General features: G+C 46.5%; 2 protein-coding genes across 2 annotated transcripts; one reads left to right on the top strand and one right to left on the bottom strand.

Moving 5' to 3' along the window:
- Window positions 1-1,481: 1,481 nt before the first annotated feature.
- Window positions 1,482-5,049, bottom strand: LOC112245857 (TAF5-like RNA polymerase II p300/CBP-associated factor-associated factor 65 kDa subunit 5L). The gene is made up of 5 exons (XM_024414029.2): window positions 4,702-5,049; window positions 4,058-4,199; window positions 3,754-3,858; window positions 2,815-3,596; window positions 1,482-2,667 (listed from the first exon to the last, which is right to left on the bottom strand). Exons 2-5 carry the CDS (start codon window positions 4,194-4,196, stop codon window positions 1,870-1,872), a joined length of 1,824 nt encoding a protein of 607 aa, XP_024269797.1. The 5' UTR covers window positions 4,197-4,199; window positions 4,702-5,049; the 3' UTR covers window positions 1,482-1,869.
- Window positions 5,050-5,146: 97 nt separating this feature from the next.
- On the top strand, window positions 5,147-10,977 carry LOC112245531 (nuclear pore complex protein Nup133; the record flags this gene model as incomplete). Its single annotated transcript, XM_024413648.2, is given in 16 exon segments — window positions 5,147-5,359; window positions 5,456-5,571; window positions 5,707-5,810; window positions 6,048-6,152; window positions 6,393-6,524; window positions 6,753-6,923; window positions 7,022-7,177; window positions 7,773-7,843; window positions 7,972-8,119; window positions 8,371-8,521; window positions 8,862-9,019; window positions 9,195-9,286; window positions 9,761-9,930; window positions 10,108-10,202; window positions 10,431-10,655; window positions 10,855-10,977. Coding segments are annotated over 16 exon segments (2,145 nt in total), but the record flags the coding sequence as incomplete, so codon positions are not given.
- Between the last annotated feature and the right edge of the window lie 1,798 nt (window positions 10,978-12,775).

Here is a 12,775-nt window from a genome sequence, read left to right as displayed (position 1 = left end):
AGTTGAAGTCTGAAGTTTACATACACTTTAGGTTGGAGTCATTAAAACTCGTTTTTCAACCACTCCACAAATGTCTTGTTGACAAACTATAATTTTGACAAGTCGGTTAGGACATCTACTTTGTGCATGACATAAGTAATTTTCCAACAATTGTTTACAGACAGACGATTTCACTTATCACACTGTATCATTATTCCAGGGGGTCAGAAGTTTACGTACACTAAGTTGACTGTGCCTTTAAACAGCTTGGAAAATTTCAGAAAATGTCATGGCTTTAGAAGCTTCTAATAGGCTAATTGACGTCAATTGGAGGTACCTGTGGATTATTTCAAGGACTACCTTCACACTCAGTGCCTCTTTGCTTGATATCATGGGAAAATCAAAATAAATCAGCCAAGACCTCAGAAAAACATTGTAGACCTCCACAAGTCTGGTTCATCCTTGGGAGCAATTTCCAAATGCCTGAAGATGCCACGTTCATCTGTACAAACAATAGTACGCAAGTATAAACACCATGGGACCGCGCAGCTGTCATACCGCTCAGGAAGGAGACGCGTTCTGTCTCCTAGAGATGAACGTGCGAAAAGTGCAAATCAATCCCAGAACAGCAGCAAAGGACCTTGTGAAGACGCTGGAGGAAACGGGTACAAAAGTATCTATATCCACAGTAAAAACGAGTCCTATATCAACATAACCTGAAAGGCTGCTCAGCAAGGAAGAAGCCACTGCTCCAAAACTGCCATAAAAAAGACAGTCTACGGTTTGCAACTGCACATGGGGACAAAGATCATACTTTTTGGAGAAATGTCCTCTGGTCTGATGAAAAATTTAAAAAATAGAACTGTTTGGCCATAATGACCATCATTATGTTTGGAGGAAAAAGGGGGAGGCTTGCAAGCCAAAGAACACCATCCCAACCTTGAAGCACGGGGGTGGCAGCATCATGTTGTGGGGGTGCTTTGCTGCAGGAGGGACTGGTGCACTTCACAAAATAGATATTGAAGCAACATCTCAAGACATCAGTCAGGAACTTAAAGCTTGGTCGCAAATGGGTCTTCCAAATGGACAATGACCCCAAGAAAACTTCCAAAATTGTGGCAAAATGGCTTAAGGGCAACGAAGTCAAGGTATTGGAGTGGCTATCACAAAGCCCTGACCTCAATCCTATAGAAAAGTTGTGTGTGGGCAGAACTGAAAAAGCATGTGCGAGCAAGGAGGCCTAGAAACCTGACTCAGTTGCACCAGCTCTGTCATGTGGAATGGGACAAAATTCACCCAATTTATTGTGGGAAGCTTGTGGAAGGCTACCTGAAATGTTTGACCCAAGTTAAACAATTTAAAGGCAATGCTACCAAATACTAATTGAGAGTATGTAAACTTCTGACCCACTGGGAATGTGATTAAAAAAACAAAAGCTTAAATAAATCACTCTATTATTCTGACATTTCACATTCTTCAAATAAAGTGGTGATCCTAAATGACCTAAGACAGGGAATTTTTACTTTTAAATGTCAGAAATGGTGAAAAACTGAGTCTAAATGTATTTGGCTAAGGTGTATGTAAAACTTCTGACTTCAACTGTAACTTCTCATTTTGGCATTGTGGATATAAGCATCAAAATAAAACCAAGTCATTTTTTAGTATGTTCAGATTAATATCTCTTTTCTACTCAGAGATCTTGTCAAAAACAACCTCTTGAGTGGGCAATTTTAGCAAGTGACCTTTTGACCTGAAATTATACCTCTCTGTAATTGGCTTAGGGAAGATAACATGTATGTCTCCATGGTGACCATGTCTGAGATGAGACCCTCCAGACACAACAGTATTTTAAAACAAAACTAAACAGACAGGCCAGACAAAACAAAATGTCTACTGTCCATGTTTTTCTTGCGCCGTTCCCGTCACCAGGAGCAAGTTACAGGCCATGAACTGGACGTTGAGCACGTTGCTGGTGTTTCCCGTGTAGAGCCCCACCAGCTCGCTGGACGAGCTATCCGCGTGGGTGGTCCCATGGGAGTTTCGGATGTCCCACACCCTGACTGAGTTATCCATGGAAGAGGAGGCCACCAGGCTGCTGTCGGGGCTGAACGACAGGCTGGTGACACTGTCCGTGTGGCCCCTCAGGTCCTTGACCAGAGCGCCTGAGGCCAGGTCCCACAGCTTCACCCGCTGGTCCTCGCCCGCCGACGCCAGGTACTTCCCATTGGGCGCGAAAGCTACAGACAACACAGGGCCGCGGTGGCCTGTGAACAGGCGCACTGACGCCCCCTGCTGGGTACTCCAGAGGCGGACAGTTTTATCCGTGGAGCCTGTGGCTAGGTAGTTTGAGTTGGGGTGGAACTTGACACAGTCCACGTCTGCTAGGTGGCCGGCGTAGAGCCTCAGGGGGTATGTCCTGGAGAAGGTCCAGAGGCGGGCAGTGCGGTCGTGGGAGCCGCTGGAAAAGTAGAGGCTGCAGGGGCTGACGTCCACGTCCCAGACGGGGTAGGCGTGGCCCTGGTAGAGGGCCGTGTTGGTGAAGCTGCCTAGGTCCCAGTAGCGAATGGACGTGTCCTCCGAGCAGGACAGCAGGCCCGAGCTGTCTGTCAGGAAAGCCGTGCGGAACACCGGACCGCTGTGGCCACGCAGGGTCTTGATCTCGCTGCCCGAGCCGTCCTCTTCATCTGCCTGAATACAGGGGGGAAAAGCGCATTGACATTGTACACCATTGTACTGCCTAGATATGTGAAAATTTCCCATAATTGTCAGCAGGGATACCAACATCTTAAAACGGACTATTTCTGTAAAATTCCTAACCAAAGAAAATCCTCTCACCTCCTCTTCCAGCACGTCGCATGCTAAGCGGATGTGTGACACGTCGGCCCGGTGTGGCCTGGCCTTCAGTTTCCTGGCCCTAAGGCTCCATAGCTTGACGGCCGAACTGTCGAACCCGGCGGCCAGCAGCTTGCTGTCGGCCGACACCTCTGCCGCGTTCAGCAGCTGCTCCGTGTGCTGGAAGGCGTAGAAGCACACGGTGGTGAGTGATGGCGGCCCCTCACGCACTTTCTTAATGCAGTCCTGCAGTGCCTCCAGGGCCACCTCGCTCTGCGGGATCCCTGTGGGGACTTCCACCCCCGCCGCCTCCCCTCGCTCAGGGCCATCCACTCCCGACCACGAGGAGGTAGAGTTGGGGGCCATGGTGGCAGCCCCGGCGGCTCCTGCTCCCGTCGTCCCGTACAGCTGGTAGTCGGTGCGTGGTGAGGAGGTGACCTCTACCTGGACGTGGGTGCTGAGGGCCCTACAGAGGGTACTGTTGTCTTCACTCTGCAGATAGCGTAACAAGTAACTGTAGGCCGGCTCCGTCAGGTTCACCACGTACTTGTGGTCGAGGAAGGCCAGGAGCTTAGGGTTGGCGTTGACATCCTGCTGGGTGAGGACGTGGCGAAGCTGCTCCACGGTGGAGCGCTGCTCGGTGTCCCCCAGGAAGAGGCTGTGGAAGCGGCTGTAGAAGCCATCCACCGCCCCCTTCAAGCTGCAGCGCACCATGTCCAGGTGGAGATAAACGAAGAGCGGGTACAGGACGCAGCTCACCTCCTGGCCCCATGGCAACGCCGCTTCTGGACAGGAGAAAATAAACAAAGAGTAAGGCCACGATCTTATGCCCACAGTAACTAGAATAGCATTTACAATATATTGCTTCATACTAAGTGGTAAGCTAGTATAATGTTGCAAAGCAGCATACATATCATCAGTCTCTACACAATTGTGAAGTACCTGAGAGAAAATTGCATAGTCTGGAAAATTGGGTCTCGTACTGTTGAGGGTCAGCTTGACAAGGGGCAGCAGAGACAATGTTTGCACACCCCGACTCTGCCTGCACTACTCAAAGAAAGAGAGACAATTAATAAGATTAGGTATACGAATAATAACCTGTTAATACTCATCCTAAACTGAAAGATGATGCTTGAGCAAAAATAGTTGGCATCATTCACCCATTCAATCTGTGATACTAGTTTCACTTGATTTGGTCACTGATCTTTGCATTTGATACCGGCCAGCTGCCAATTCAAAGCCTCACCTGTGAGGTTGGCAGCCATCTCCTCTGCGGACTGGGACAGTTTAGCCCCCTTCAGGGAACTTTCAGTATCCACATACTGCCTCCGCTTCAGGTACTGAGCTACAGTGTACTGGATCTGCTCCGTGCGTACCCGCTTCATAACCTGGGAAAATACAAAACAGTATAGCAGCCTGGACAAAAGTAAAAGGCTTTATCTGTGCATTAAGACGTTGTTTAGCTGATGTAACCTACTGCATTGCATTAACATTTTAGTTAACTCATTACAAACACTGCTAGAAACTAGATAGCTATATTTATAGCTTCCTGGGATTACATTGACCCACGAGTAATTCACTTCAGTGCTGTTGGAGAAGAGAAAAATGGGCTATATGACGAGCTAACACTTGCCAACGCAACCATTCAACAAAACTGCTAGCCAGTGTTAGCAAGGGTCGCCATGGAAACTTGGGAGAATGTCCGTACAAGTGAGCAACAAATGCACTGGTAAAAGTACGCACCAAACAGCTTAAGCAAAGAGTATTTATTGCAGTCCTGTCATTAGCAAAATAACGTTAGCCAGCAGCTAAAGTTAGCTAAACTAGGCCCTTCGAACTTTAAGCGGGTTTAGCGAAAAACATCTCAACAACAACATCATGGCCACTCACTGCATATCGTGCTGATATTCTTCCTTGTCAGTTACAGCTATTAAGGAAATTATATTTAAGCAATGTGATTTGTTCTTATCACAAATATCCCGCTGCCTTTCGTAGCAACCCCATCATCATGTATGTCCACCCCTTCCATCAAATAGCAGCTCGCTCTCATCTTGGAGTCATCGATTGATCGACTCATCTTGCCTGAATGTGATGGCAGGAAATCTATATCGTGTTCTGTTTACTGCCAACCAAAACACAACAACTAGCTCCTTGCAAAAGGCAATCAATTTACAATCAGTAATAGTGTCATTTTAATTGAAGGGATTATTAATAAATGACAATGCTATTCGTAAAAAATGTATTAGTGTTCAAACAAATGTTTTCAATGGCACGATCTAGTGGACCAACTATGTACTGCGAATCTGAGTTTGTATTTCATGACGTATATTTCATGCGCCGGAAGTTTCATATTGTGCGCGCAAAATAAGAAGAGCTGTCTGGAGTTGAATGAATATTGAGCATTTTGGGGCACAGCTACGATGTTTAGCCCTCGTTCTACCCCTAGTTCAGGCCGAAGGCAGTCCTTAAGGGTCACCGGTAGAAAGAGTCTCGCCGGTACACCTACAGGGCTTCTCTTTTCCCCACGTAGGACGTCGTTAGCAGCGAGGTGAGTGTCCATGCGCCATCATTGTCAACAATGTCTCTTGAGGCACAGTCACTCGTGGAGTGTTTTTTAAAAAACTGCTCGCCCTCTCATTTCCAGATCAACTCCCACGCGTGTCCAGAGCTACTCAACTTCAGACGCACTCCACTTCGATGTCCAGACGTTTGGCTCTTCTCTACCTGTCAAAGTCATGGAGGCTTTGACAATGGCTGATGGTGGGTCATTGACTCTTTCCTGTCATTATCTTTCTGCGAGTTATACATACTGCAGAATGCATTGTACAGGTCATCCGGATCAATGCAGTCTGGCTGATGTTCTCTCCCACGGTTTCTGTGTTTTGTGTCCCTCAGCCGATGACCAGATCTCTGTGAAGGTGGATGAGAGTGGCTGGGCCTGGATGGTGTGTGGAGAGAGACTGATCATCTGGAAGATCTGCCAGACTGCTGTTGCAAAGGTACAGTCCATTAGGTCACACCGTAGCGAAACGCTTTGAAATGGAACACAAAATGAGCGCTCCTTATTGGGCAAGTCCAGGTAGAACCCTACCTCTTTGTGTCACTCCGTTTCAACACTGGATACACAACCCTGGTCGATAATTATGAGATATGCAACACATTGATACAGTGTGTCCTATAATTAAAAGAAAAACATGCATTGCCAATGAGTGAACCTTCTCTGTTGTCTCTCCTAGTTGTCAGTATGTAAGGGCCTCCAGCTGCCCACTAGTGAGTTTGCCTACTATGCTGATCTCGTCTCCATATCATCTCCCAGCCCTCTGGAGACTGCCAGTGTTCAGGTAATCAATGACTATCAGGAAACTAACCTATTCAACCTCCGAAAATGCAAAAAATTTCCCACCTGTCTGCCTAATGACTTTGCTGTTACAGTAGCTGTTGAGCAGCTAGCCTGAGTGTCAGTGTCTTTCTGCTTTAGTCTACTTGTTGTTGTCTCTGACAAGGCATGGAACTGAAATTCCAATCGACTCACCATCAGTCGTGGTTGTTTACTGTTGTGGGACTTTTTCTTGAATGCTCAGTCTATCTCTGTCATGGCGGTGGCTCCAGAGGGAACAGCCCGGTTCTGGCCCAGTTTGGCCCACGAGGGGAATTACACTGAGACTGTGGTCGACATGGGCGAAAACCTCTGCAACTTTGTTGTGGCTGTTAGGGTAAGTTGTTATGTTGTGGATGCGTTGTTCTTGTTTTGAATACTGCTCCTCAATCACAGATAAAGATGTATAGAGCAGGTTCTCATTATTAGTGGATTGAGAATTGCCAACAAATTGTGTGTAAAACGGTAGCACACATACATTTTGAACATATTTATCTGATTAAACATTATGTGCTGTTGATTTCATCCCACTTCCTCTCATCCCACCATCCCTCTCTTCCCTCAGGGGGGTAGTTTCATCGTGTCATCCTACAAGGGCCAGATGATGCGCCTCGGGGCAGACCCCTCCGGGAAGCTGCTGCAGAGGGCGCTACAGCAGGGCCAGGGGGTGCTTTCCGGCATCGGACGCCGCGTCTCCAGCCTGTTTGGCATGCGTGCCCCGCTCACCAACAACAATGCACGTTTCTTCTAGTGGAGTCCTATGAATCCCCAAATTATAGTCATTAATTGGTAATATGGTGATATCAGCTCACAGACCCTCTCCTCCCTCTGTAGCTCCACAGTGTTCTGTGGGTGGGCGAGATGGGCTGCCTGTATACTCTGACCTCCTGTGGGCTCAGTAAATGGGAGGTGGATGAGGTCACAGAGCACCAGGTCCTCAGCTGGGACTCCAGCCGCGCTCTGACGGAGAGTGTCGCCGACGCCATCTGGGTAAGCAGAGCAACACTTTACATGAATGTTGTGTTGCGTTACTTTATGTCAGGTTGTGTTAAATCACGGGGCGTTACTTTGAGGTGAACCCTCCTCTTGGTTGTACAGGTAACTGTCAAAATAAAGGAAACAATAGAGTAAATGAGGGACACAAAGCATGTGCTTCCTGAGCTAACATATCATGCTTAGCCATTTTGGTTACTGTGGCTAGAAGAGATCTCAGTTACTTTGAAAGAGGGGTATCAAAGGAGTTTAGGGGGTTTAAAGTGTGTGTGTGTGTGTCTCAGTCACCAGATCTCAACCCAATTGAACACTTATATGAGATCCCGGAGCGACGCCTGAGACAGTGTTTTCCACCACTGTCAACAAAACACCAAATTATGGAATTTATTGTGGAAAAATGGTTTTGCATCCCTCCAACAGAGTTCCAGGCACTTGTAGAATCTATGCCAAGGTGCATTGAAGCTGATGTGGCTCATGGTGGCCCAATGCCCTATTAAGACACTTACGTTGGTGTTTCCTATATTTTGGTAGTTACCTGTAGATTGGATGATTGTCCTGAAGGCATGACCTGTTTTCTCTCACCATCTATCAGGGGTCAGAGAGCAACTATGAGGAAATCAAGGAAGGAGTGAACGTTACCTACATGGACATGCAACTGAGCCAGTAAGTCGAGCTCTCATCTCGGTTTCTGGATGTGTATTTATCTCACTACGCGATTTGATGTAATAGTCAGCTGGTGACTGCAACTTTTTATGATTCTACATACTTCTGACTATAATTTTGTTTTCCAGGGATGGCCTGGTAGTGTTGGCGGCAGCCTGGCACCCCTCAGACTCCCCCTGCCTGGCCTACTTCTGCCTGGTCACCCTGCTGGACAACGGCAACAACATTTCTGATGAGCTCTCTGTGGAGGTCACCAAGTACAACCCCCCCTTCCAGGTCAGTCTTCACTCAATTGGGCTTCAACTGAAATTGTGTATTATGATTCACAAAATGTTTTTAATTTTTTTTTACATGAGTTTGAAAGTGGCAATATGTTCCTTAAGTAGACTTTCTCTAAAAAAGCTCAAGGCTTCACGCATTTGGAATGCAATTTTTCAGACATGAAAATATCAACCATATTGGTCTTCCTTCAGTTTAAATGTCGATGTTTTTGTCTAACGGTTGATATGTTGTGTTATTCCCCTCAGAGTGAGGATGCTCTCCAGGCCATGAGGCTGATGTTACCACGGGCCTCCAGCCCTGCTGCCTTCCTGTACAACGAGGAGCTGGTGTTTGCCTGCTCCACCGGTACCGGCAGAGGAGGTCTACCTGAGGAGAAGATCCCCTTCAACACACCTGGTAAGAGACCTGGATAATGGACTCAACGTTAGAGGACATTGGGTGCCTCTCAATAGTTTAAAGTTGGCCCATTTCCTCATCTCCTTTTCTTAATAACAAAATTAACAAGAAGAGGAAGCCTTTAGACTGTTGACATGCACCCGATGTTTTAAACTGAATGGTATTGATGAGTTGAATGGTGTAGATGGCTGCAACAGCTCTCAGTAATTCATAGTTATCATAATAATATCATCAACCTTTTTTTTTTTTTTGTCTTTTTAGCTCATTATCCATTTTCATGAATGGGCAATTGACTCGCCTCCCATGTTTCTATTCTCACCGTCCTCCTTCATCTCTCCAGGTGACCGTCTGCGTGGTGGGGGCTGCTGTGCCAACCTACCGGTGTTCTTCTCCCAGAACAGTGGTCTGGTGGCCGTGGTGGCCAGAGAGAGTGCCTCCATGCTGCCTGAGACCATGGAGGACTCCCTCTGCTTCTCCCTGGCTGGGGCCGGCCCTGAGGTAGAGAGTAGAGTCAGATGAATTAAAGCAGTGCCAGGTCTCTGATATGGAACGGGGTCACCAATTGACCTGTGTGAATAATGAGATGCCGTTAAATTGGTGAACTAGCAATGTTTAACATTTTTTATTTTTTCAGTATTTTTACGTAATGACTTGACCCTTTTTTTGTGTCAAGGCAACTGCTATGGAGACTCCGACTAGGATGGAGCCTGTAGCGCAAGAGGACAAAACCAAACTCCTAAAAGCAGCGTTTCTGCAGTTCTGCCGGTAAGTCTGCAGAAAGATTGTGTGACGTTGGCCCCAATTGCTGAAGTTAGAGTTTTATTGACAGTGACACAGACCTCCGTTGTAAAACAAGGGAATTTGTTTGTTCCTCCCCTGAAAAAATGTCCCCGCATTGAGGACGATGTGGATTTAGGTCTGTGTAATTACTTGCTCTCTGTGATTGCATCTGCCCTGTTGTCTGTAAGCTCGAGCAGCTGTTACTGCCAAATGAGGGCGCAGGGCTCTGAGTTTTTTTTACAGAAAGAGGGAGGGAGTATTTGAGTGAGTGTGTGTGTGAGAGAGTGTACATGTAGACAGAGTGAATGGGGTGTGTACACTTCAAATGAGTACCACTATGTAATTATGTAAAATTATTTTATGTGTTTTCGGGAATTACCTGGTCTAAGCAATACACATTGTTACTATTGAGTTTACCTTATAATGTTGTGAGTAGAACGTAACTGTTGTGTTTGTCAGGAATGACCTGGTGGGGGCCCAGACCATGACAGACGAGCTGTTCCCCCCGGAGGGGGACGGAGACGGGGAGGTGGGCGGGGAGCTGGACCTGGTGGTGACCCGGATCAACCTGGACCTGGTGGATGACTACCCAGCCTCAGACCCCCGCTGGGCCGAGTCTGTCCCTGACGGTGGGAGGGAGGGAGGGAGGGATGGAGGGAGGGGAAGGAAGGAAGGAAAAGAGAACAGAAAGAGGGAGAGAAATGTAGACAGGCGAAGACATGGAAAACTGTAGTTCTTTTCTATCTAAATGATTGAATATATTGTTCCACATAGAAGTGACCTTGTTTCTGTGTTGTCGTGTCCAGAGAGTGCTGGCTTCCCCCTGACCTCCCTCATCATCCTCCACCAGCTAGAGGACAAGATGAAGGCCCACGGCTGCTTCATGGACTTCCTGCTACAGGTGGGTCATCTGCATAGAAATATATTTCAGTCCCAAATAATCCTGAATAATTCTAATCCTATGTGTCACTGTGGGATCGGACTTTGTTCCAGGGCTCCTCACAGATCTATGAATAAAAGCTGATATGTCATGACTGAGTTCAACAACCTTACCTCGTTTCTCCCCACCCCTGTATCCTACTCTCTTCTACTTGCTCTCTCCCCCACTCCACCCCCCCATCCCCCACAGGTGGGTCTCCTGGACCGGCTGGGCCAGACCGCGGTGCGCTCGTCTCCCATGGCGACGCGCCTGTTGCTGTGCGAGCACGCCGAGAAGCTACAGGCGGCCATGACACTGAAGAACCACCACACCAAGCATGGCGAGCTGGTCAATCGTGCCATCCTCATTGCCTTGAGGAAGAGCAACGCAGCCGTGTCCACCAGCCTCACCGCCGCAGACGTTTTCTTCAGAGAGGTGACAATGACGGAGATAATATCCCCAGCAGAGTCGGGGTCTTCACACAATTTAGATGATTTGAGATTCCAATTCAAATCATCAAATAATTTTGTCAATTCCAAAACATTAGCTTTGGGATTGTGGGAAGCTTCTGTTTTAGGCCTCAGGTGAGGTTATTAAGGTGTGTGTGTGTGTGTGTGTGTGTGTGTGTGTGTAGGTGTCTCAGATCTCCTCAGTCTTTGAGTGTCTACTAGAAGAGGAGGAGAGGACTTTGAAGGAGAACCCTGTGGACTCTGTGAAGTGGGCTGAAGTGGTGCTCAGTGTCAACACCATCATCAAGGTACACAACACAGGCAGTGCAGGCTCTCTGTATCCACATCCATAGTGTTAGTCTCCCATGCATGTGTATGGTTGCCTTTTGATCATATGGTGTGCTTCTATATACTGTGTATCTAGAGTGCATTCGGAAAGTATTCAGACCCCTTGACTTTTTCCACATTTCAAATTTTATTTTTGTTACATTAGCCTTATTCTAAAATGTAAAAATGTATATGTTTTTTTTTTCCCTAGTCAATCTAAACACAATACTCCATAATGAGAAAGCAAATAGAGGTTTGTATAAATTTTTGCAAATGTCAACAAACAAAAAAACGATCACATTTACATAAGTATTCAGACCCTTTACTCAGTACTTTGTTGAAGCACCATTGGCAGCGATTACAGCCCTGAGTCTTCTTGGGTATGGCGCTACAAGCTTGGCACACCTGTATTTGGGGAGTTTCTCCCATTCTTCTCTGCAGATCCTCACAAGCTCTGTCAGGTTGGATGGGGAGCGTTACTGCACAGAGAATCTTGTTTCTCATGGTCAGAGTCCTTTAGGTGCCTTTTTGCAAACTCCAAGTGGGCTGTCATGTGCCTTTTTACTGAGGAATGGCTTCCATCTGGCCACCCTACCACAAAGGCCTGATTGGTAGAGTGCTGCAGAGATGGTTGTCTTTCTGGAAGGTTCTCCCAGCTCCACAGAGGAACTCTGGAGCTCTGTCAGAGTGACCATGGGGTTCTTGGTCACTTCCCTGACCAAGGCCCGATTGCTCAGTTGGGCTGGGTGGCCAGCTCTAGGAAGAGTCTTGGTGGTTCCAAACTTCCTCCATCATTCTTAAATGGAGGCCACTGTGTTCTTGGGGATCTTCAATGTTGCAGACATTTTTTGGTACCCTTCCCCAGATCTATGTCTCGACACAATCCTGTCTCCGAGCGCTACGGACAATTCCTTCGGCCTCATAGCTTGGTTTTTGCTCTGACATGCATGCACTGTCAACTATGGGACCTTATATAGACAGGTGTGTGCCTTTCCAAATCATGCTCTACCAATTGAATTTACCACAGGTGGAATCCAATCAAGTTGTAGAAACATCTCAAGGATGATCAATGAAAACAGGATGCACCTGAGTGCAATAGCAAAGGGTCTGAATACTTATGTAAATAAGGTATTTTATTTTTCATACATTTGTAAACATTTCTTAACCTGTTTTCACTTTGTCATTATGGGGTATTGTGAGTAGATTAATGAGGAACAAAAAATAATTTTATACATTTTTGAACAAGACTGTAACCTAACAAAATGTGGGAAAAGTCAAGGGGTCAGAATACATTCCGAATGCACTGTTTATACACTGAGTAAAAATATTAGCCCAACATTTAAAATGTTGGTCCATGAGCTGAAATAAAAGGTCCTAGAAATGTTCCATACGCACAAAAACTTTATTTCTCTCTAATTTGTTTATGTTCCTGTTAGTGAGCATCTTTTCTTTGCCCAGATAATCCATCCACCTGACAGGTGTGGCATATCAAAAAGATGATTAAATGGCATGACCATTACACAGGTGCACCTTGTGCTGGGCATATGACCACCCATGGCTGTGCCCCTGCCCAGTCATGTGAATTCCATAGATTAGGGCCTAATGAATTTATTTAATTTGACTGATATCCTTATATGAACTGTAACTCAGTAAAATCATTGAAATTGTTGCCTCTAGCGTTTTTATATTTTTGTTCATGTGTCTAGGTCATGTTGCGTGTGAGGTTGTATTTCTTGTGATGGCACAGTCAGTAATTTGTGTACGTTTGTGTGTTGTATT

Source organism: Oncorhynchus tshawytscha, linkage group LG32, assembly GCF_018296145.1.
Source record: "Oncorhynchus tshawytscha isolate Ot180627B linkage group LG32, Otsh_v2.0, whole genome shotgun sequence".
Lineage (NCBI taxonomy): Eukaryota > Metazoa > Chordata > Actinopteri > Salmoniformes > Salmonidae > Oncorhynchus > Oncorhynchus tshawytscha.
The sequence above is the reverse complement of the archived record's forward strand: the minus strand, read 5'-3'. Positions and strand labels throughout refer to the sequence as shown.